Here is a 23284-nt window from a genome sequence, read left to right on the forward strand (position 1 = left end):
CAGAGGTGGATTGGGGCCTTAGGACTCCTCGGAGGACAGCACAGATGCCCCGGAGGCTTCGGCCCGCCCCCAGCCTCACCCCCCCCCCCCAGTCTCGACCCCAGAGCGTCGCTGAGCTCAGAGCTGGCCGTGGTGCTGACGGCAGCTTGGCTCTCCTCCGCAGGACCCCACTATCACACACGTGCCCTGGGTGGATGAATGGGTGCAGGCAGCCCCATGGGCAGGGGCCGATGCCGGAAGCGCTGGGAGTGCCCCCCCCCCCGAAAGTGCGCATGGGCCCCCTTGGCCTTGCCCCTCTTTCCTAGGCTCTTGTGAAGTTTGCAGGCAGGGTCTGGGCCCATCACACCTGGCTCACCTGCAGGCTGGCAGCTGGAAAACTAAGGGTTAACCAGGAATTTCCAGGCTGCCCGGACAGTCTGGACCGTGCATTCCCGGGGGATCACGGGGAATGGTTCTGAGCAGCCGGCTCCCTTTAACAGCTGCTTGCTTTAATGAGCACTTAGCAGGGCTCTTTCCATCAGGCTCATTCCCGTGGGATCCCGTGGGATCCCGTGGAGTCCCGTGGGGTCCCGGGCTCTGGGCTGCCGGCCCTCCCCGATCTCTCTCCTAGCCCCCCGGGAGACGCCAGAGCCGACTCTTGACAGGAAAGAAGCAGTGTGTATTCCACAGAGATTTTCCCGTCACCCCCAACGGTACAAAAGTCTCATTCTTAACAAAACCACGTGGCTCAGTGTCAGGAGGAGAGATGCAGGCGCCCTCGGGCTCAGAGCAGGTCATAGAAATAATCCAGGCCTTGTCCCAGCTCCCAGATGGCGAGGCCGGTGCCCAGCTCCTTGGCCAAGTCCAGACGCATCTGAATGGACTGAGAGGGAAGAGGCGTCAGTCCCTCCTATTGTCTGCGCAAAGCGGCCAACCCCAGATGCAGGCCCGCCCCCGCCCCTCCCCCCCCCCCCCAGCCTCGCTCATCCTGGGCACGGTCAGTCCGGAGGCCGACACACAGCTGGGGGCTCCCAAAGCACCAAACACAGCGGCCAACCAGCCAGGGGACCAACTGCACAGGCCCCCTTGGAGACAGAGCGGTCCCTCAGAGGGTGGGGCTTACCAAAGGAGTGGGAGGGGCTTAGATGCTCCTGCCCTATACACTGGCTTCTGGTGGAGCCCCGGGGGTGGGGTGGGGGTGGGGGTGGGGAGAGACAAACACGCAAGGCACAGGCTTCGGGTCTGAGGTCACCCCTGCCCCTCCCAAGTGAGAGACCAGACTTCCATGCAGAGAATCTGGTCCACCAGGCCCCCCAGGGGAGCCCACAACATTCCCTGGCTCTGGAATCCCAAGTGCTCTCGGCCTTGGTCAGTGGACCTGCAGAGGCCCGGAGGAGCCCCGTGCTCCTGCAGAAGGGCGAGTTCAGCCCGGATAGCACCTCAGCAAGCCCAGCAGGACCCATCCCAGGAGCTGAGGCTGCTGCTGGGAGCTTCCCTTTGCCCTGCCCCCCAAGATTCCAGCCTGCCTGGCACAGTCCTTTCAAGCAAAGCCTAGAACCTGGCATCTGGGGCTCTGAGGCCTGGTCTTATTTCAGCCTCCTCTTCCTTGCCCTGGGACAGAGCATTAAGTCTTGGGGTCACCACAGAGTCCCTGGCTTTTGGGAAGAGTGCCGTGCCAGCCACTCCCAGGCATTACCACCTTCCTCCCGGAAGGGTCAGAGGGAAGAGCCACCTGGCACGAGTATGCCTGCCACCACCAGCCTGAGACTTCGTGGGGGCACAGGAGGTCCGCCCTTGGGAGATTCCCAAACAAACCTACCTTTAAGGTTGGGAAGAAGATGAAATGCTTTTTGCTCTTGCTTCTGAAAGACACAAGGGGCAGATTTCTCATCAGCGGCTTTGCCCAGCACAAACTGGGCCCCCGTGGGGCCCACTGACCTCAGCTTCTTGGAGGCTCCAAAGCCCGTCTGGCTGGGTTTGGAAGTGGGACGTGACTCTCCACACCCCAGACCTCGCCCTGCTCTGGGTGGGGCCTCCTAGGGCAGGGTGTCCAGACCCCTGGCTATCCCAGCTGCTCTGGCCTGGCCTGGCCCCGTGTCTATGGGTGACTGTGTGCTGGGCCCTGCCCTCAACACCAGGCATGCAAAGGGGAGTGTTCTGGGCTGGGGTACGGCACGGCAAGGTCCTCTCAAGCTAAGGGCAGGTCTGTGACTATTTGAGGAGGGGGCAGTGATGGGAAAGCCCTTTCTCCCAGCATTCTAGTCTCCGCTTCCAACCAAGCTGCCCAAGAAGAGAGGCCGTGGATTGGGAGGAGGGGAGGGGGGCTGCTGTAGGACAGTGACTGGGGGTGGCCCTGGCCCCTCCTGGATGGACCCTGATCTGGCTCCCGGCTTATCTGGCCAGGGCCGTCCCTGCGGGTCCCCTGTGGATGCCCACTGAGCTCTCTTGGTCCTGACTGTCCTCTGGGGTTTCAGCCATCCCTCCCCGCTTAGCACTGTTCCTCTGTGTGATGCTGCCTCTCCCCGGGGGGGGGGGGGCACCATAACTCCCTGGGGGTGCCATTTCCCCTTTGGTGAGTGTTTCGTGGGTGCTCTCCCTCAGCAGCACTCCCAACTAAAGGACTGGCTTCAGCTGAGCCCCACATTTGTGGAAGGACACAGATGAGCTAGAAATGGTTCTGAGGGTGGGGAGGACACAGGGGATCAGGGGGAGGGGCCAGCTGCTTCTACTGAAGAGAAGACTTGGGTGGGACATGAGGGGCCATCCTGTGGAGGGAGGGGAAGCTGGGAGGATCCCAGAGGCCCAGGCTGCCCTCCAACAGAGGTGTTGTTTTTCAGATGTCCTTGGGCCTAGTGGCCTCAAGGCCCCTCCTGCCCCCCCTCATCCTCTGGGGGGGTGGGGTCTCTGTCCACAACCCTTCCCCCCTCTGGGGGGGTGGGGCCTCTGCTCAGTACTCACCTCTTGTACTCAAAGTAATGCTCTGCAAACTCCTGGTGCCAGACCATCCTGGGCTTATGATCTTTCAGGACTCGGATATACCTGAGGAAACAGAAACATCCCAAAGGGCGTCAGGCAGAGCCAGGGAGCTGAGATGGGGTGGGGGGGTGTCCCTGGCTGGGGCCACCCCAATGTGCCTGACGCTCAGACGAGCAGCCTCCTCCAGAAGCCCTCGGGAGGAGCCCTGGGCTGGGTCCTCCTTGCTGAGCCCAGGGGAACCCAGGGCCCTGTACCCCAAAATATGACATGAGGATAATGGGGCACACACTTCCACAGGCACAGGAGAGGTAGACTGTGAACATATACACACACACTCCTGTAGACATGGGGGGCAGGGGGCAAACACACCTCAGGCACATGGTTGTGAGCACTCCCATGAGCACTGGGGAGGCAGGGTATGAACACACTCTCCTGCAGACATGGTGGGGGCAGGGTACAAACACACCCAGGCACATGGTGTGAGCACACTCCCATGGACACAGGGGAGGCAGGGTGTGAACACTCCCCCACAAAGGGGGGGTGTTGATGGCAGGGTTCATACACACCTCAGGCACATGGTGTGAGCACACTCCCACAGGCACACACACAGAGGCATAGACTGTACAGGCTATACACGAAAACTTGCACATGGGTCCCCATAAGCATTCTGGGGCTCAGGGCAGCTTGGGGAGGATCCCAGTTCCCCAGATCTCTTTCTACTGACCTAGGCACTCCTCCCCCAGCCCATCTACAGGGGTCAGGACTCAATGTGTACCAAACTGCTCCACTCTCTTTCCAAAGGCAGCCGAGACCAGGTCCAAATGAAGCCTCCCCTCTTAATACCGTTCAGAGAAAGACATCAGACAGATCGGGCCTTGGGAGAGGGGCAAAGGCTGGCTGAGGGGACCAGGATGCTCTCTCCCCTGATACTTGCTGCTGCCTGATGAAGTGCAGAACGGGCTCCGCCCCTTCAGACCAAGTGAACCCCCCCCAGCGCCCCAAAGCTGACACATCCCTGCTGCAGCAGCACCATACAGAACACAGACCATCCAGTCGCTAGACCAAGCTCTGGAGCACTGATCATATGCCCAGCCAAAGACAGCCAAGCCCTGGTCCCTGATCTCACCATCTAGAGGGGACCAGGGAACAACACAGGGCAAAAGGGCTCTTCTCCCTAATGGTATCTGCAGGCTGCCTCAGCTGCTCCAGCTTCTTGGAAGCCTGGGGGGGGGGAGAGGTTGGTGGTGGTAAAGGGGATATGCCCTAACCTGGCAGTGGGAGGCGGGGAAACAGGATTCCCCTGCCTCTGCCTGGAAAATCTGAATAGTTTTAGAAAGAAACGGATTAGGTCCTTTGGTAGAAGAGACCGGGCCACATAGGAAGTAGCTCTGGGAAGCTTACATTACATAGGGGTTTTGTTTGTTTGTTTGTTTTTGGTGAGGCAATTGGGGTTAAGTGACTTGCCCATGGTCACACAGCTAGTAAGTGTCAAATGTCTGAGACCAGATTTGAACTAAGGTCCTCCTGACTCCAGGGCTGGTGCTCTATCCACTGCGCCACCTAGCTGCCCCCATTACATAGGGTTTTGAAAAGGGTGCCTGAACAACACATCACATCACCCCCCCCCACACACACACACACACGCAGCTGAGCAATCTTTCCCAGAAGGCAACTTATAAACAAAGTAGATATGAGACAGTTATCAGTAAATGTAAACATTCAATAAAATTTGGGTGGAAGTCAAAACACAAGCTTGCTAGGCTGACCTGAGACTTGGATGTGGTAACCCCAAATATTTTGGGTGCTTCCAGGACCTGAGGGAACTCAAAATTCCTTGCTGCCATCTCTGACATTCCTAGAGAGTTACTGAGGTGAGGATGACAATCTAGGCTCAAACACTCTTTGGTCACATAAAGTTAGATTTAAACAACACAATAATCGGGGGTTGAATGGCAGGGAGGTCAAACCAACAAGGAGGGGGATGTATGGGGGGGGGGTCTTTGCCCCTGCGGCTCCCAAGGAGAAGGATGACCCAGGGACTTCATCAGAGGCCTCCTACCCTTGCAAAGTTGGTCCAGAAGTTGGGGTGGGGGCAACACGACTTCTTCAGGGGGACATGGGGGCAAAGGATCTGGAAGTCAACATCTGACTTCACCCACCCCCATTCTCCTTTCCCTGTGGGGTTACAGAGTGGGGAGAGAGAGGGAGCCTGGGCACTGATGCCGTCGGGACCTGCCAGGTCTAACTTGGGACACAGCCATTTAAATGGCGATCTTGACCTGGTGACCCCCAACACAGAGGAAGAGTACAAACAGCCTCGAATGAAGCACGCAGTCCAGCCAGGCCTCCAGGTCACTGCCGCTGCTGTGGTTCCTGGAATGAGTCTGCCCTCTGCTTACTTCTAATAAAACAGTCAGAAGAGGGTGAAGGCACCATTAATCTCCTTCCCAGGCGCGCAGAGGGCCAAACACCATCCAAGCTGGCAGTGCCTTTGATGGGGAGGGAGGGAGATGGGCTCCCTGAGGATGGGGGGCGAGGATGGCACGCCCCGAGCCTCTGGAAGCCTCACCTGCCTCCTCTGCGTCCCCCCCCCCATTCTGCTGCCTGCTGACCTCTGGGCCCCTTATTCGTAGCAAGAAGGACACTGAGGTCAGGCCAGGTCAGGTGGTTTTGGGAGGCTCCCCTCGTTCATCTCTCCTCTGCCTACTTCATGCCTCAAATGACCTCCAAGAGTGTCCTGGGCAGTGCCTCCTGCCAGGCTTTCTTCTGTCGACAATCAGATGTTCTCTCTCCAGCCCAGAGCACAGGGTTCTGCACACAGCAGGCAATTAATACATGTCCGTTCTAATGAAAGAGCAAGCCAAGCTCACACGATACACAGGGTTGGCGGGGGGGTGGGGGGGGGTGGAGCACAGCCATGGCAGCTTCTCTACCAGCCAGCCAGGCTCCAAAGCCTGGGGGGCCTTGCCCAAAGGCTGCTGGGCACTGAGGGGCTGCTGAGGCACGGCAGCTCTGCCTGGCACTGGTCAGGGCTCAGTGAACGCCTGTTGACTGAGTGACCGACCTAACCAGCTGTCAGGATAGAATTCAGCATAGTTTATTTTTATCTTCACCAAAATCTTTTTGTTCAAATCTAAAACTAGAGATGGAGCCCAGACGCCAAAGGTGACAGACTATCAATAGCCATAAGAAAAAGATGCTCCAGATCAGTAACCATGAAGGAAATGGGCCAAAGGCAGCTCTGGTCCTCACAACAGCTTGGGAGGGAGGTGGCACAGTTATCCCCATTCTACATCTGAGGAAACTGAGGTAGACCAAGGCTCGGTGGCTGGCCCAGCACCTTACTGGCTGGGCTACCTGGCCATCTGATAGAAGGAACATCTCTTCCTGGCTTTATCAGGCCTCAGGCCTCAGCAAAGTCCTGGGTCTGGGAATCTGCCCAACACATCAGGTGACAATACACACTGACCAAAGCTGTCCCCCGCCCCCTCCCCAGGAGCTCTCAAAGCTGAGGCTCGAGCAGGGAAACTACCCCTGAAATGGGCTTGGGGGAGAGGCTCTGGTGGGGGCAGCGCCGCTTGAGGCTGCCCCCTGGCGCAGACTCCATCAAAAGTGGTGAGAACTCACCGCCTGTCACTGCCTGAAGGCCTCAGGAGCGTGTGGGCCATTTGGCCCAGGTGCCCCCACAGGGTCAGATCATTATAAATAACTAACGCTAGATAATATTAAATGACGGTGACCACACGCGCCCGGCAGAGCGTCTGGAGAATTGTGGGACCTCGCCCAAAGATCCACAGCAGTCAAAGTGGAGAGGAAGCACGCACAGAAGGGCTGCCTCTGCTGGACGGACTGGCTGCCCTGGACTGCTCCTGGGTCAGGCAAGATGATGGCTATGTGGACCTCAAGCAAGGGTGAGGTAGGAGAAAGAGGAGGCCCAGTGAAATCCCGAGCTGGTGTGAAGACTTCCTACCCAGGCCAACTGAGGGCCACAGAGCAGGGATGGGCCTCCTTGGGCTACAGAGACAGAGCAAGCATTCTGACCCCTCCACTTGGAGGGAGTTTGTTGGGCGCAGGGCACAAGCGGCCCTGAGGTTCCCTCACCCCACAGACCCCACTCTCTGGATCTCAGGGCTCCACACCATTGCCTCTGTGGGTGGGAGGGATTCTCTAGGTGTTGGTCGTCTGCATATACACACATCCACAGATCCACCCCTGGTCTAGGCAGGAGCAGGGAACAATGGGAAGGGAAGGGGGGGAGTCTAGCTCTCAGAGGGCATGGCAAACCCAGAGGCCTTCCAACAATCCCCCCAGGGAAGTGGCCAGTTTGCAGGCAGTAGGAAGTAGTAGGTATTGGTTTTCTGAAGACTTCCTCAAGTCTGAGTCTTGGCGGGCACTGCCACAGGCACAAGCTGGGGTAGCCCTCTTGTCCAACACCTGTGATGGCTTCACATTTGATTATCTCTAATTAAAAGCACTCTGGCGATGTGATGGAGTGTAATCGGTAGCTCTTCAGCTAATGTTGGTTCAGCAATTTTGATGTGAAGAATCCTGTATTTGCATACAGCAGGACCCCCTCACTCAGTGTGATGGTGGGGACAGGGAGTGGTGGGAAGGGGCAGAGAAAGGAGAGCAAGGGCAGGGCCCAGGAAGGCTCATGTGGGAGGAGAGGAGGGTTCAGTGCCAGTGTGAGCTGATCGATCCACACTTGAACCTGAATCCCATTAACAATCCTTTGAGTCAGAGGCCACCTGGCCCCTCCTAGAGCTACTGAGGAGAGGAGAGCTCACTGTAGCTTTTCCTTACTTGGAGCCCCTCGGGGATCAAGGAGAGGGAGTATCACCCCCTGGCACCTGGGGGTGGTCTCTCTGCCCCCTCAGACGGCAAGATCCAGGAGAGCAGGAACTGACCCACTTCTTCTTGGATGCCAGCACTTACCCGGTGCTTTGTACACAGGAGGTGACTACTAAGTGCTTTATTCATCCATCCACTCCTAAGGCTTTCGGCTCGATTGCTTCAGACAGACACTGGCTCATTTCAGCCTCTCGACTGGCTGGCATAGCTTCAACAGGCATCATGTCCTCATCTGACCCGCCTCGGGTGATGCTGATGGCAGGACGTGGGTTGGGTCTCCCTGCCTCCGGAGGCAGTGCCATCGATGTTCTGCTGCTCTCTGTCCAGCACAAACCCTGGCCTTCCCAAAATGTGCCATCCAGGTGGCAGCCAGCTAGAGAGCGCAGCCAGCCTTGCCCTCTTTGGCTTGGACTCTAGTCTTAGAACCCGTACTTCAGAAGATGTTCTCCCCCAGGGGCCCGTTCGTGACCCTGAGCTCTAGATCATCTTTACTGGGGATGTGTTGACCACCTCAAGCCAATGACACCAACCTGGGAAGGAGAGCGTCTATTCATACTGAATGACAGAGACAGGACTGGAATGAATGTTGAGCCAAATTAAACAGGATAAAAGGTAATAGGGATAAATAGAAAGTCCTACCCTGGTAATAAAAAAAATAGTGTCCCCTGTATAGAACTGGGGAGGCATGGCTAGACAGCAATGCATTTGAAAAAGATCTGGGGGCTTTAGTGGCTCACAAACTCAGTGGGAATCAGAAGGGTGATAGAACGCAGCCAAGGGACTTCATGTGATTTTAGGCCCCACTAAGAGGTCTAGGTGAATGACAGAGCAGTCTGCCAGTCTTCTGCCGCAGTCAGACCTCAGCTGGAGTCTTGTGTCCGCCCCGTTTTAGGAAGGACAGTGTTCAGTGAGAGAAGCATTAAGACAAAGGTCACCAGGATGGTGACGGCCGGCCTTGAGGTAATGTCCTGTAAGGGCTGGGTGAAGAACCTGGACAGCTCGGAAGGACATGTGGGCATCAGTAGATGCCCAATGGGCTCTTGCTCAGGACACTCAGCCTCACTCTGCTTGGACCCAGAGGACAGAACAAGGACCCACTTGGGGCTGAGTCAGGAGTCTAAGCCACACCCACGTGGCCTGGATGACCTCAGGGGGTGGCGGATTCTCCTTCATCAACCATCTCCCAGCAGGGCTGGACTCTGAGGTCCCCTGCAGCCTGGGGCTCTGGGCCTCTCCTGCATCCATTTCCTGGGCATTTTGGCCTGGCCAGACCTGCTGGACCGTGGCGTGGTCACCCGGGGCATTAGCTGTCTACTCCTACCTCCTCTGCCCATCCCTCTAAATCCCTGCTGAAATGGGACACGTGGCTGATGGAGCTCCCTCCACAGGTCACAGATTGGAAGGTGGGAGGGAACTCAGGGGCCCAGAGGCACAGGGAGAGGAGCAGTGGGGCCCCAGGACCCTCGTTTGGGGTGGGACTCCACCTCCCCGAGTCTAACAGGCTGTGCCCCTAGGGGCAGTGGGAGATCCTGACTCTGAGGCTCTCTTGGCATCCAGCCTGCCCTGGGGCAGCCCCTCTGCCTGTCCGCTGGGCCTTGCCACCCACCTCTTGGGGGTTGCTTCTGAGTAACCCAGAGCAGCAGCGGGAAGGTGAGCTCAGGTTGGAATAGGAAGGGAATAGCAGGGAAGGAAAGGGCCAATTCACCCCAGCCAGCCCCAGGCTTTGGAGGGGCACCCCAGCCATCTGCGGTGCCCATGTGGGCCCCCGATAGGCACCACAACTTCTCCCTGCCTCGTCCATCCCAGGGGCAGACTGGCAGGTAGACAGAGAGGGGCTGCCCCTGGGGCACACAGGCACTGAGGAAGCAGGAGCTGGGCAGGGAACTTCCTTCTGCCTCTCACTGGACCCTGCTGGCCTTGGGCAGAGACTGGGCTCGGCCTCCTCCTCTTCCTGCCTCGGCTCCCTCTCGGCTCAGGCCCAGCCCCAGCAGGCAGCCCTTCCTGGCATCTCCCCGCCTTCCCCTTTTCTGTGTCAAGGTCATCTACCCCTTGTTGAACAGGGAGTTCCTTGGGGGCAGGTCCTGGCTTTGGCCCTTCTTGGCATCCCCAGTGCCTGGCACACAGCCGGTGCTTAATAAATGCTGCCACACAGGTCTGAAGCCAATGTCTCCAAAGCGGGACCTGAGCTCGCCCAGGCTGGCCTGGTCCCAGAGGAGAGGACCCTGTGCCATGTGGCAGAGAAGAAGAAAGTCATCGGATGGGCGAATGTCTCTCCAAAGCTCAGCCAGTGAAAAATGAGCGTGTCCCCTCCCAGCTGGGGCAGCCTTCATTAGCGTGAGCAAACGCAACATGACTTACCGCTCACCCCCTCTGAACTTGACTAATCGGCTGCTTGAGTCGCCCAGCCTTCCAAATATATTTTAATGTAATTATGCCATCGCCATATGTGATGAGTGCTAATAACTCCCTGGACTGATGTGTTCCCGCGGATTTCTAGGGCCAAGGAGCCCGCTGCTGATTTATCTTTAGATGCAGCCCCGTCAGACGCTTTCAGAGTCCTCGGGAAGTGCTGTCCTGCTCCCTGGGATGGACACACGGCCCCCAGTGCCAGCTGGGAGCCTGCCAAGGAGCAGAATAAGGCCAGGTGGCCACAGCCTCAGAGAGGAAGGACACTCACGGCCTGGCCTGGTGTGTCTAGGGGAGGGGAGAAGGCAGCCTAGAGAATGCTGGGGGAGTTATGGGGATGGGGAGCACCCGCAGGCAGAGGCCAGGCTACCCACCTATCACCCACCCCTCCTCAGCCTCCTCTGTGGATTCCCAGGGACTCAGGGGCATTGCTGGCATCCTTCTGGGGCTGAGCGGACCAAGGCATGACTTGTCCAGACTTGAACCTGGTGCTCCCCAGGGCTCTGTCCTTCGCTGGGGTTCAATCAGCTCCCAGGAGTCCAATAATCCTCTCTGTGGAGATGACTCCCAGGCCTATGGTCCTCCTCTCCCTGAATCTTCAGGTCCCCATCTCCAACTGCCTGCTGGGCATCTCTACTTGGATGTCCTCGAGACACCTCAAACTCAATGCAGCCCAAAAGGGACTCATCCCCTCAGCCCTCCTCTCATCCATGTCTCCCTAGTTCTCCCAAGGAGGCAACATCCCTCCCCCATGTCCAACAAGTCTCCAAGTTTTGTGGCTCCTCCCTGCTCAACACCCTTGGCATCCCTGCCCCCTCCCTAATAGTCTGTAACAGTCTCCTCAGGGCCACCTTCCACCACCTCCAGTCCATCCTCTGAAGCCCTGAAGCTCCTTTGCTGCCCAGATTCCTCCTGATACAAATTCCACAGCAGGAGAGTACAAGCTGAACTCTAAGCCTAACCCCAAACCTCGCACATGTTATTGTTCAGTTGCGTCTGGCTCTTCACAACCCCACTGGGCGCTTTCCTGGCAGAGGGACTGGAGGACTCGGCCACTTCCTTCTCAAGCCCATTTTACAGATGAGGAAACTGTGGCACACAGGGTGACGTGACTGGCCCAGGGTCACATGGCCAGGACGTGGCCTCAGGTCTCCTGACTCCAGGTTTCATGCTCTACCCAGTGTGCTACCTAGCTGCCCCAACCTTGGGTATCATCATGCCACATTATTACTCATCAAACTGAAATGCAAAGACTGAGATGGGCGCCTTCTCCTGGCTGCCAGCTGGAGTCCCAATGCCAGCTCCCTTTGCCCTCCTGGGCACAAGGAAAATCAACCGATCCATCTGTCAGCAAGCACTCAGGAGGCGTGTTCTTCAGCCAGCTGCGGGACCAGGTGCTGTGGCTACAAGGACAATGCCCCGCCTCCTTCCCTTCTCTGTCCATGGTCCTGCTGCCCGCCTGGCTAAGACGTCCTGCAAAGCCTGGCCGTGACCCTGGGCCTCACCCGCCCGGTGTGCCCCCCAATGCTAGCAGCAACCTGGGAGTGGCCTGGCTGCCCTGCCCAGGCCAGCCAGAGCCTCTGCCCGGTTAGCCGGGACCCTGCAGTTCCCATCTGCCAGGGCCTGCAGATCAGAGCCAGGGATTAAGGGGCGGGAGGAGACATAAACGCTGAAGCATGGGCAGGAGGATTATTCTGAGTTGGGAGAGGTGAGGAGGGATCAGGGCAGGAGACGGCTGGTAGCCCCACATGTGCCGTTCCTGGCAGTGGGCAGAAGGGAAGACCAGCTTGGGGGGGGAGGCATCCTGGCAGCCCCCTCCTCTGGTCCTGCTACCTGGTCCTACCCACTTCATTTTATTTTTTCCAGTTACATGTAAGGGTAGTTTTCAACATTCATTTTCATAAGATTTAGAGTTCCGAATTTTTCTCCCTCCCTCCCTTTCCTCCCCCCTCCACAAGATCGCAACCAGTTTATATATGTACAATCCACAAGTGTTCTTTTTATCAGTTCTTTCTATAGGGGTGCACAGTAAGCTTCCTCATTAGTTCCTAGGGATTGTCTTGGATCATTGTACTGCTGAGAGTAATTAAGTCATTCACAATTGCTCATTGAACAATACTGCTGTCACTACGCACAATGTCCTCTCAGCTCTGCTCACTTCACCATACATCGATGTTCATTAGTCTTGCTTGGTTTTTTGGGGATCATCCTTTTTGTCATTTGCTGTAGCACAAGACCATTCCACTACAATCATATAGCACTGCTTTTTTCCATCATTCCTCAATTGATGGACATTCCCTTGATTCTCAATTCTTAGCCTCCACCAAGAGTTGCTATAAATATTTTTTGTACAATTTTCCCCCTTTTCTCTTTTTCATGATTACTATTGTTAACTATTTCCCTTCCCTCCTATTCCCTTCCCCATGATATTTATTCTATTATCCCTCTTCTTTCATCCTATCACTCTTCAAAAGGGATTTGCTTCTGTCTGTCCCCTCCCCCACTCTGCCCTTCCTTCTTTTGCCCCTCTCTCTTTATCCCCTTCCCCTCCTATTTTCCTGCAGGGTTAGAGAGATTACTTGACCCAATTGAGTATGCTCCCTCCTTGAGCCAATTCTGATGAGTGTTAGGCTCATTTACTGCCCAGATTAAATAGATTACTCCACCCAGTTGGGTGTGTGTCTGTTAGTCCCTCCTTGAGGCAGCTCTGATGAGTTTAAGGTCTTTGAGCCTTTTCTGATGAGTGTAAAATTCATTTACTGCCCTGCTCCTCTCCTATCTCTTCCCCCACTCCATAAGCCCCTTCCTGCTTTTTTTTATGTAGGACTTCACCTCTGCCCCTCCCCACCCCCAGCTAATTCCTCTCACCCCTCAATCCAACCCCAAAGATGTCATCACCTAGCTAGGTGACACAATGGACAAAGCATCACCCCTGGACCCAGGGGGATTCCAGCCAAAACCTGGCCTCAGACACAGGACAGTTACCCACTGTATGACCCCAGGCATGTCCCCCAACTTCAATTTTTTATGGTTCTCTAGGGTCTTGTATTTGAAAGTCAAATTTTCCATTCAGTTCAGGTCTTTTCATCACAAATATCTGAAAGTCCTCTTTTTCATTAAAGTCCCATTTTCTCCACTAAAAGTTTATGCAGAGTTTTGCTGGGTAGGTGATTCTTGGTTGTAATCCCATTTCCTTTGCCCTTTGGAATATCCTATTCCATGCCCTCTGGTCCTTTAATGTAGAAGCTGCTAGATCTTGTGCTATCCTGACTGGGGCTCCACAGTACTTGAATTCTTTCTTTTTGGCACCCACCCACTTCATTTTACAGATGAGAACGGGGTGATCTGCCAGAGGTCCCACAGAAAGGAGGTTGCAAGGGCCTCGGCTCCCAGTCCACCAGCCATTCTCTCTCCCACCTCCAAGCCTTTGCTCTAGCTGCACCCCCTGAAGCGCCCTTCCTCCCTCCACTTCTTAGACAAAGGTCAGCCTCCTCCCACCTCCCCCTGGGGCTCCCCCTCTAGTTTTTCTAAGTCCCCGGGGCTGGGACAGGGTCCAGCATCTCCCAAGGGAGAATTCAGGGCTCCTCAGCTCTAGGACTGCTCCTTGCCAGTTCTTTAGCTCTGGGGTGCTCTGCCTCCTCGGCCAGCCTGGTCTCAGAACTGAGTCCCATGCTGCTGTGAGGCTCCTCAGAGGTCATCTGGGCCAGGGCCCCTGCCCAGCCTTCCCAAGAGTGGCTTTGAAATACAACAAAACCACTCTAGGCTCAGAAACCCACCACCCCAAACAGGCCTAGGGTCCACTGGCCAGAGAGCTCTGTTTAGTCAGCCCCAACCCACCCCTTCCTCTTGCCCTTGGGACCAAGTAGAGCAGGCTCCCCCTTCTTCCCCAGGATCGACCTCTCAGGACCGGAAGAACCAAGAACAATTGATCCCCTGGACAAGTCACTTGACCCTGTGTGCCTCAGTTTCCTCATCTGTCAAATGGGCTGGAGAAGGAAAGGCAAATGCTCCAGGATCTCAGCCAAGCAAACCCCCAATGGGGCCAAGAAGAGCTGGACACACCTGACACGACTGACCAGCAACGTCGCGGGCTATGCGCCTTCTCCAGAGTGTGCCTTCCTGGTTCTTTCTGCCCTCTTTGGTGGCCTGACATCCTGGCTGCCTCTGGCTTCCAAGGGGCCTTTCAGACAGGGGTGGGCTGGGACGGAGGGCACAGGGACCCCCACCTCGCTAGGGCCTTCAGGGAGAGTTCAGGCCTTCTCTCCCTGCTGGGCTCCCCCTGGGTACAAGTGGGCAGCCCCTGGCCCGCAGGCTCCTCTGACAGCAAAGATCAATCCTCTCCTCGTTTCAAGGTCTCTTTTACTGTAACAGCCACAGAGAAGTCAATAGTGCATTAGGAGGCCCCTCCAGCTGAGGCCCTGGCAGGGGGCCCGCTCCCAGAACACCAGTCGCTCCCAGAACACCAGTCGAAGCCTCCATCGGCCAAGATGAAGGCCATCTCTGCACACGGTGACTCTCGAGTCTGGCCCACGCCAGGCACAGTCTCCTCCTTCCCGTCCCAGAGGAAGGTCTGCCGGCCTGCCTGGCTGTGCGCCGATGGTGGAAGGCAGCAGCGTGTGCAGGGGTGACCCCTTCTCCTCCCCTCCCTTGTCTTGTCCAGATCACTGGTCACTCCACGTTTCCACCCAAGTACGTGGCATTGACAGCCTGCCGAGTCTGCCCGGCCTGGCCCCCAGCCTCTCTGCCGCCACGGCGCCTTACTCGAATGGCAGAGAGACGTGCTGGGAGATGCTGACACAGACTGAACCAGGCACAGGCGTGAGTGGATCCCAGCCCCCGTAGTTACCACTGAGGAGGGTGACTTTGGATCTGGGGAATAATAGAAGCTGAGACGGGAGTGGACAGGCAGCCATCAGACTGGCAGGGCCCACGCAGCCGGGCCTGCACAGGGAGGAAGAGACAGCCAGCCGGTGCTGATTCTGTGGGGCGTCTGCCTCCTCCCCACTGAGCAGAAAACCTAGAAGCCCGGAAGCCTCAGCCTTCAGCAAAGAGGAGGAAGAGGACCCCTGAGTGCCTGACACCGGATCTTCTCGGGAAGAACTGGCACAAGCGAGCCCCCCACACCTGTCTGGAGGAAGCTGACTCCGAGCGGAACTTTCTGCTGCTCCAGTCTTAGCCTCATCTTCAGGAGACCTGGTGGGCACCCAGGGCAGCCGCCCCTCCCAGCGTCCCATCCATGCCTTCATCCAAGTTGTGGATAAAAACGTGCCTGGCAGAGATCCCTGGGGCCTCCCCTGGAGACTGACCGGCCTAATGGCCACTCACCCAGCCGGCCCGCCGTCCAGCTTGTGCCTCCCCAGCTTGTCCCAAAGAGTAACCTGAAGCCTTTATCAGATGCTTCACGCACTAGACCTGAGCATCCCTCCGTTGACCGGGCTAGGGAGGCTGTGACAAAGGCAACGAAGTTCTGCCCGGCTGGATGCGGCCAGGGAAATCCCGGGGTACCGTCACTCTCCTTTTCCAAATAAGGAAACCAAGGCTCAGAGCGGTTAGGGGCCTCAGCTCGAGCTGGAGGCAGGATTTCTGCTGGTCCTTCTGACTTGACCACAATGATCTTTCCATCTTTTCCAGATTCCAGCAAGAATCCAAATGATGCCCACTGCTCTCTCTCCATTTTGGAAGTCGGGACAACCGCTGACCTTGTGTTCTCTGGTCTTTTCCCACAAGCCCTCAGTCCCGTTCATGAATCCTGGAGACACCATTGGTGCAGATTCCCTGTGGCCAGGGGCATGGCTCTTCCCCTAGGGAGGGTACCTAAGGGCCCTGACTGCACATACACCCTCCAGATGACAAGCCGCTCCTTGAGCGGAGGAGCCACAGTGACCTGGGCATGGGAGGCCATGGGAAGGGGGCCCCCATGGGCCTGGCGGCCAGCTCTGCTCAGGTCGCCTCCCGCCCCACTGAAGGCTCTGAGCACCCTCCTGAGTTGCTGGCTGGGAGAGGGGAGAGCCAAAGACCCCAAGAGCTTCTGCTGGCTAGCCATGTGACCGTAGGGTCCTCCAGGTAAAGGCTGGCAGTGCCAAGGAGGTCTCACAAGCAGCTGGCAGATGTGCATGTCCATGCCGAGGGTAGAGCGGGCCCTGTCCTAGCTCCTGCCCAGGCACGGCCTCGTTACCTCCAGATTTGTGCCACTCATTAAGAAGCCAACCCTGGCATTGGTGCGATTAGGGAAGAGATGGCTGACCCAGCCTGACTGAGCAGAGTTTTTACTGCCGTTAATGAGGCAACAGAATGTACACATGCTACGACACTGTAATTCTCTGGATGCAACAAGCTCCGCACGCTTACGTCCTAGGTAGGGAGATGTCCAAGAACTGGGGGAGGGGGGCAGGGGGAGGCCCAGCAGGGCAGGTGGGCCCCAATGCCCCTTCCAGCACTACATCTGGTCCTTGGGCCTTGGCTCCTTATTTCCTCTCTCAGGCCCCAGCCCCTCCCCCTCCACGCTCTCCTGAAGCACAGTCCCTTGGAGCAGGTCCCTGACATGGCCAGGGGGCCACCTCCTTCCCCCACCCCCAAGGCTGCCCTCCAGCCCCATCGGCTCCTGGGGCAAAGGGGAGGCTCAGTCCAGAGGAACTTCCAGGCAGCCCTGGTCTAGAGGGCTTTGGGGGCCAGGCCAGACTGTGGGCAGGAGAGCGAGGGGGTGCCCTTGGGGGGCAAGGAGTATGTGTGAGCCGTGCCACCCTACTGTGTGGCAGGGCAGTGCTGGACACACGGGAGAGGCCCTGCCTGCCAGCTTCTGTTCTGCATGGGGAGACGGCACTATGCCAGAGACAAACACACAACTGTCCATTAGGGGGCTTCAGCAGATGGTGCCACAGAGGCCCAGGGAGAACCGAGTTCAAATCCAGCCTCAAACACTTCTTGGCTGTGTGGCCTTGAGTCACCTAACCTTCTTCAGTTTCCTCAACAGTAACACAGGGCTAAGCACCCCCCCCCCCGTTATTCTGAGGATCAAATGAAATCATATTTGTAAAGCATGTCGGAGCCTAATTCATGTGCTTTCCCCTCCCTCTCTGCCCCCAGGGAGGGGAGGGAGTGCCCTGTGCAAAGAAGAGCCCATGGGCCCGAGGAGGGCCCTGCAAACACTGGGCATCTGGTGGTGGGTCAAGGAGCCGGGTGCACGTGTGCGGGTACATACGGTGTGATGGGAGGACGGGTCAGATACGCAGCTTTTCTCCAATGGCCGCATATGTCGAGGAGTACGGCTGCCAACAGGCAGAGTGGGTGAGCGGGGTTGGGCTGGCAGGAGCCTGTCTCCTCTCATTCTCTCCTGGGGAGGGGAGAAGACCCAGCGGGCACCTCCTCCTTGCTCCTGGACTGGAGGAGAGGGCCCCAGGACCCCAGGTTTCTGGGCGCTCTGCCAGTTTCCCCCGGGAGAGCTGAGGCTAGGGCTGGAGCCCACACTGGTTGCCAAGAATAGACTAGACCAAGTGAGGAACGTCCAAGAAGAGGCATCTTAGGGCCTCTTGACAGGTGGCTGGTGGCGGCCCTGGATTCAGGAGGACCCGAGTTCAAATCCAGCCTCATGGGGCGGCTAGGTGGCGCAGTGGATAAAGCTCCGGCCCTGGATTCAGGAGTACCTGAGTTCAAATCCAGCCTCAGACACTTGACTTACTAGCTGTGTGACCCTGGGCAAGTCACTTAACCCCCATTGCCCAGCAAAAACAAAACAAAACAAAACAAAACAACAAATCCAGCCTCAGACCCTTGACACTGGCTGTGTGACCTTTGGCAAGTCCCTTAACTGCCTGCCTCACCAGAGCTGGGAATCGGCCCTGCGGCCATGTGCCTGCTCCTGCTTCGATCCCACCTCCTGTGTTCAAAGGGCGACGTCCTAGGGCCAAAGAGCCTCTGGTTCAGGGCACAGCCCATCAGTCTTCCTGGAGGCAGTGGATGGCATGGCCCACCCCCTACAGGCATGTGTCTTATGGGGGACCCATGCTCTCCCAAGCTAATTTGTGGTCAGTGCCCCAGGGAGAGGGAGACTATGGGCAGAGGGCAGGAGCATTGAATCACTGCCTGTCAAAGAGCATGTGGTCTGCACCTAGGGAGGCTCAGAGAGAGCTGGAGGTCCAGCAGGAGCCCACCCTGGACACCCACCTCTGTCAGGGAATCATCAGGAGCTGAGAGCCTTTCGGGAGTGGGGAATACGCCCCTCCTCCCTGGTCCTGGGTGGGGAGGGGGAGCTTGCTGGGAGAGCCTTAGGCAGAGGCAGGGAAGTGTGTTTCCTTGAAAGGGCCCACCTGCCGGCAGCTTTTCATCCCTCTGATCAAACCAAAGGAAGCAGCCCCCCAAGGAGCGATCCAAATGCCCACCATCCCTGCATTGAAGCAAACCAAAGATTTATGATGGGAGCCCAGGGAGAAATGAAAATGCAAAGCAGCACCCCCCACCCCTTCCCCCCAGCTACCGTGTCAGGGGAAACCCTTGACTGCAAACAAGGGCAGCCTCCAGCGGGCGACAGCTCCGTGAGACAAATTGGACCTTGCATGAGAGAAAGCTGAGCGTCGCTTCATTTCAAGTTAATGACATCTACACAGATGGATCACTTAGGGAAAAGGACGGGCTCCCTGGGGCCCGCGGCCGGCTGAAGAAGCAGTGAGCTCCGCATGGAGGGAGGCAGCTGCTGGCCCTCAAGGTGACCTCACTGACTGATGGGGGAAGGCAGCAGGCACCCCTCCCTCCCTGCCTGCCTGCCTCCCTGCCTGTCTGCGTCCCCCCTCCTCCCCTCTCTGCCTCTTTCCCTCCGTCACTGCCTTCCCCCTCTCCTCCTCTCCCCCCATCCCCCTCCCTCTGGGACCCAGGCCTTCTCACAGTCACTGGTGACACCCAGGGGCAGTTGGTCAATGTCACTGGCACCCAACACTGGGCGGCGGGGGGGGGGGGGCATGTGGAGGAAAGAGGAATCACAGCCCTGGCCTGTGGAGTCTCAGTCCCACCCACTGGAAGGAGAAGATCTGGATCCCCCTGCCAGGGAGCTCCTGATTGGATGAGGGAGAGGTCTTGGGGAAAGGGGCCCCATAGCTCGGTGGCCAGCCCGAGTGCTGGGGGAGAGGGGTATGGGAGGACAAAGGGACAGTCAGGAAGCAAAGTTTGACAAAATCAGTCTAGGAGCCCTGCTGATGACGGGGGCAGCTCAGAAATGATTTAATGTGGGGTGTACTAGTGAGGTCAGAGGTGAGTGGGGCCACACTCTGCCAGGCCTGGTCACCCTCCCCTGTCCCAGGCGCATCAGAGGCCCAGTCATCAGGGCCTGGCTGCCTTTGAGCGTGACAATCTGCATGTGGAAGCTAATAGGGTGTTCTCTCTCTCTCTCTTACTTCTCTTTCTTTCTTTCTTTTTTTTTTTTTGGTGCCAATAAGGGTTAAGTGACTTGCCCAGGGCCACACAGCTACTAAGTGTCAACTGTCTGAGACTGGATTTGAACTCAGGTCCTCCTGAATCCAGGGCCAGTGCTTTATCCACTGCGTCAACTAGCTGCCCCATCTCTCTCTTACTTCTCAGTGTTGTTATAGGAGGATTATGGGCCCCGGTTACCCCAACAGTTATCTGGGGAGGTCAAGGAACTTTTTCCTTGAAACCTCAGGAGTTTTCCCTTGAAATCAAGTAGGCCTCTCCTTGAGCTCAATCAAGGACATACACACCCAAAAGAGATAAGTGGCACCAGATTGAACTGAGCATGCTCCAGGACCACCACCCCTCAGTCCAGCACTCTTGACTACCTGGATGAGGTAATCCTGTTGGGAGAGACTACACCAGGAGAAGACCACCTGGAACTGCCCACCAACAGACTGCTCGAACCCATCAGGACAGAGTTAACACCCATCACCAGATTGCTCACCACCGATCTCTCCTACCCCAGCCCAACTCCAGAGAACCCCCAGCCTCTCACGCAATAAGGGACATTCTTACCCATGCCATCTGAACCCTATAAAAGGGCGCTCCCTGAGCTAGTCGGGGAGGAAAGCATTTTGTTTCTCCAAAACCTTCCTCCTGGCCAGTTTCTCTTGTACCCCAATAAAACCTGTTCTTTTATTCCTAATTAGGTCTTGTTCGAGAGTGTAATTCTTTACAGAGGAATCCTAAGGACCCACATGCTTTCTCCCCATATCATTGTTATCTGCCCCGATAAGGACTAAATGTGTGTGTGTGTGTGTGTGTGTGTGTATACACATACAAGCAGGGTTAGTTATTTTCCCAAAGCCTGCAACTTTTATAGTTACAATTATTTGAAATTCTCTTTTTTAAATTGAAATTTTCAATAACCAAATTTAACTTAATTGTCCTAAGTGTATCCTGTCTCTAGGGTTTTTTTTTTTTGGTTTTTTTTTTAGTGAGTTAATTGGGGTTAAGTGACTTGCCTAGGGTCACACAGCTAGTAAGTGTTAAGTGTCTGATGCTGGATTTGAACTCAGGTACTCGTGACTCCAGGGCTGGTGCTTTCTCCACTGCGCCACCTAGCTGCCCCCATATCTCTAGTTTTTTAAAATTGAAAGATTGCCCTTTGTGCTAAATGTGTAATGGACTTGAAAAAGAAACCACTGGACCAACGGAGACAGCTGGAGTGACAGAACTATAAACAGCACCATTAGGCGCCGTGTTTGTGTCCTTGGCTTTCCCAACACCATGAGAGCACTGTCACATTCCGCAGAGACAGACCTAACATCATTCTTAGCGCTGCAGAGGACAGCCGCCCCAACAAATGAGAGCAGCCCCTTGGAAGTGTGTGCGTACAATATGTGTGCGAGAAGAGAAATCTCCAGAGAAAATGAGATGCTCTTAACGAGCCAAAAAGAGACTTCTCCAAAAACGATGCCTGTGATCCTGCCTCTATCACTTCGGTGGTTACAGAGGCGCTAAATGTGAAACTTGGGTGGCAGAAGCAGCTCCTGGTGTGGTAAGAACCACCCTCAGGGGATCACATGCAAAGCAACCTGAAATGGGCCCCCACCGGAAGAGAAGCCAACAAGAGACTGCCCACTGCTGCTGGCTAGGGGTGACCAATCAGCACAGCAGTCAAAACCTTCCTGGTTTGCATTGCAAATGGACAGAGCAACAGATGTGGCCAAAGGTATTCATTTCGTTCACTAAGCATGATATATTGTTGCAACTGCAGTTTGGGAAATTTCTTCCTTGGCAAATCTATTAGTGGCTATGCCATATTAAGGGATATTTTTGACCCAACTGGCGGATTTTTAAAATGAAAATTATGTAGTGTGGGAGAATCATACTAGACGACGAGTCAACAGCACCCAGCTGCTGCTGGGACAAAACACAGGACTAGAAGCCTTTGTTACAATACGGCACGTGCTCCACAGCCAAGTGGGCTCATCACCATCATGATAAGAAGCAGTGCGCGCTAAAGCAATAAGACAAGGAAAAGAGATGGAGGAAATAAGGGCAGACAATATAACAGTTTGTGTAGAGAACCCTAGAGAGTATACTAAAAAATTCATGGAAACTGTCAAAAACTTATATCAACTCACATAAGCATCAACATTTCTGTATGTTATCAACAAAATCCAGCCAGAGGAGATAGAGAAATTCCATTCAAAATAACTATATGTATAAAATATTTTAGGAGTCTAGCTAGCAAGACACACATAGGAACTATAATGAATACAAATACAAAAGACTCTTTACACAGGGACCTAATGAATTGGAGAATAGTCATTGCTCATGGGTAGGCTGAGCCAATAGGATAAAAATGACAGTGCTACCTGAATTAATTTATTGATTCAGGCCAAACCAATCAAACTGCCAGAGTATCACTTTATCAAGCTAGGAAAAATAATAACACAATTTAGATGATGGGAACAAAAGGTTAAGCACCTTCAGGGAAATCATGAGGAAAAAAATAAGAAAAAAAGGGGGCCTAGCAGTAGCAGTCACTGGTAAATGTTTAACAATCCTCTCTCCAAAAAAATCTACACAAAACACGATTTTAAGTTTAATCTGCATTATTAAGACTTTCCTAAACCTAGATAATCTACAAGACAAGGTTACATTTCCTCAGTTTCCAAGGTATAAATGCTCACGCTGAGGAATCCCCAATGGGCTCTGAGTCCCTGGCTAGCAGGACCAGAGCTCAACTTGGCAGGGCAGTTGTCATCAAAGTTGCTTGGTGCTCGTTAAGGAGTGGAGGTAGGCACTAGACAGGAGCAAATGTATACAGGAGCCCAGAGGCTGCAGCTACTGGACAAGAACCCACTGCATGGAGAACCAGGAAGTAACCTGGCAGAAACTAGGCCTGGGCCTTCCTCTCACACCATACACCACCTTCAGCTCCCTACCGGCCACGACTCAGGGGCATCATGAGTGAATGGGAGCAGCGCCAGCCTCCCCCCTGGCTAACTCACTTGGTGCTTGGCAGATTCAGCACCTGTGTCTGGGCTGTTCTGCTCACCCCCCACCCTTCTGGGACCACCTGCCCCATCCACAGGGGCCTCTGTCCAGAGGACGCCTCTGACTTGGTCCATGGTATTACTCTCAGCTCCTCTGTTTGCTTGTCTATCTGTCTGTCTGCCCTCACCTCTTAGGCGCAGAGATGTCATTTGCATGGGTCCCCTTGCTGTGCCCCAGGCTCAGTCCATATTGGCTCTTGGGAGTCCCCCCTGAATATCCTTCCCCTGTCCCCAGGCCACGCGAGGCCATGCCAGGTATAGTGGCCCCCTGTAAGTAGCCTCTTGGCAGGGCTTGGTTTCCCCTCCTGGACAGGCAGTAGCAGCCCCATGAGAGACTGGGTGGCAGCTGCCTGGCCCATCTGAGCAGGCAGGAAGGGAGAAGAGGAGTCCTCACACAGGGAGGAGTCCAGAATGGCCTTACCTGTCTCCAAGGATTGGTTCCCTCGAGTCTGAGGTGGCTGAGAAATCCATGCCATAGAAATTGAGACCCAGAAGAATCTTCTCACGCCACTTGGAGTCTGGATCGAGGATCTCAATGCAATCTCGAACCCAGGACAAGGGTGCATTTGGGCCAGGTCTAAAGTAAGAGTGGAGGAAGAAGCAGGCTT

General features: G+C 55.7%; 1 protein-coding gene across 3 annotated transcripts in view; it reads right to left on the bottom strand.

Annotated features, from left to right (window-relative positions):
* Window positions 1-635: 635 nt before the first annotated feature.
* The window catches only part of CHID1 (chitinase domain containing 1), an 84993-nt gene continuing 62344 nt past the window's right edge, over window positions 636-23284 (bottom strand). For all 3 annotated transcript variants that reach the window (XM_043972429.1, XM_043972427.1, XM_043972428.1), the window contains 4 exons: window positions 23098-23253; window positions 2938-3018; window positions 1799-1841; window positions 636-862 (listed from right to left, as the gene is read on the bottom strand). In XM_043972429.1, the coding sequence (XP_043828364.1) occupies window positions 764-862; window positions 1799-1841; window positions 2938-3018; window positions 23098-23253 (379 nt within the window). In that variant the 3' untranslated portion in view covers window positions 636-763. The remainder of the gene's footprint in view (window positions 863-1798; window positions 1842-2937; window positions 3019-23097; window positions 23254-23284) is intronic.

The sequence above is a fragment of the Dromiciops gliroides genome, chromosome 6, assembly GCF_019393635.1.
Source record: "Dromiciops gliroides isolate mDroGli1 chromosome 6, mDroGli1.pri, whole genome shotgun sequence".
NCBI lineage: Eukaryota > Metazoa > Chordata > Mammalia > Microbiotheria > Microbiotheriidae > Dromiciops > Dromiciops gliroides.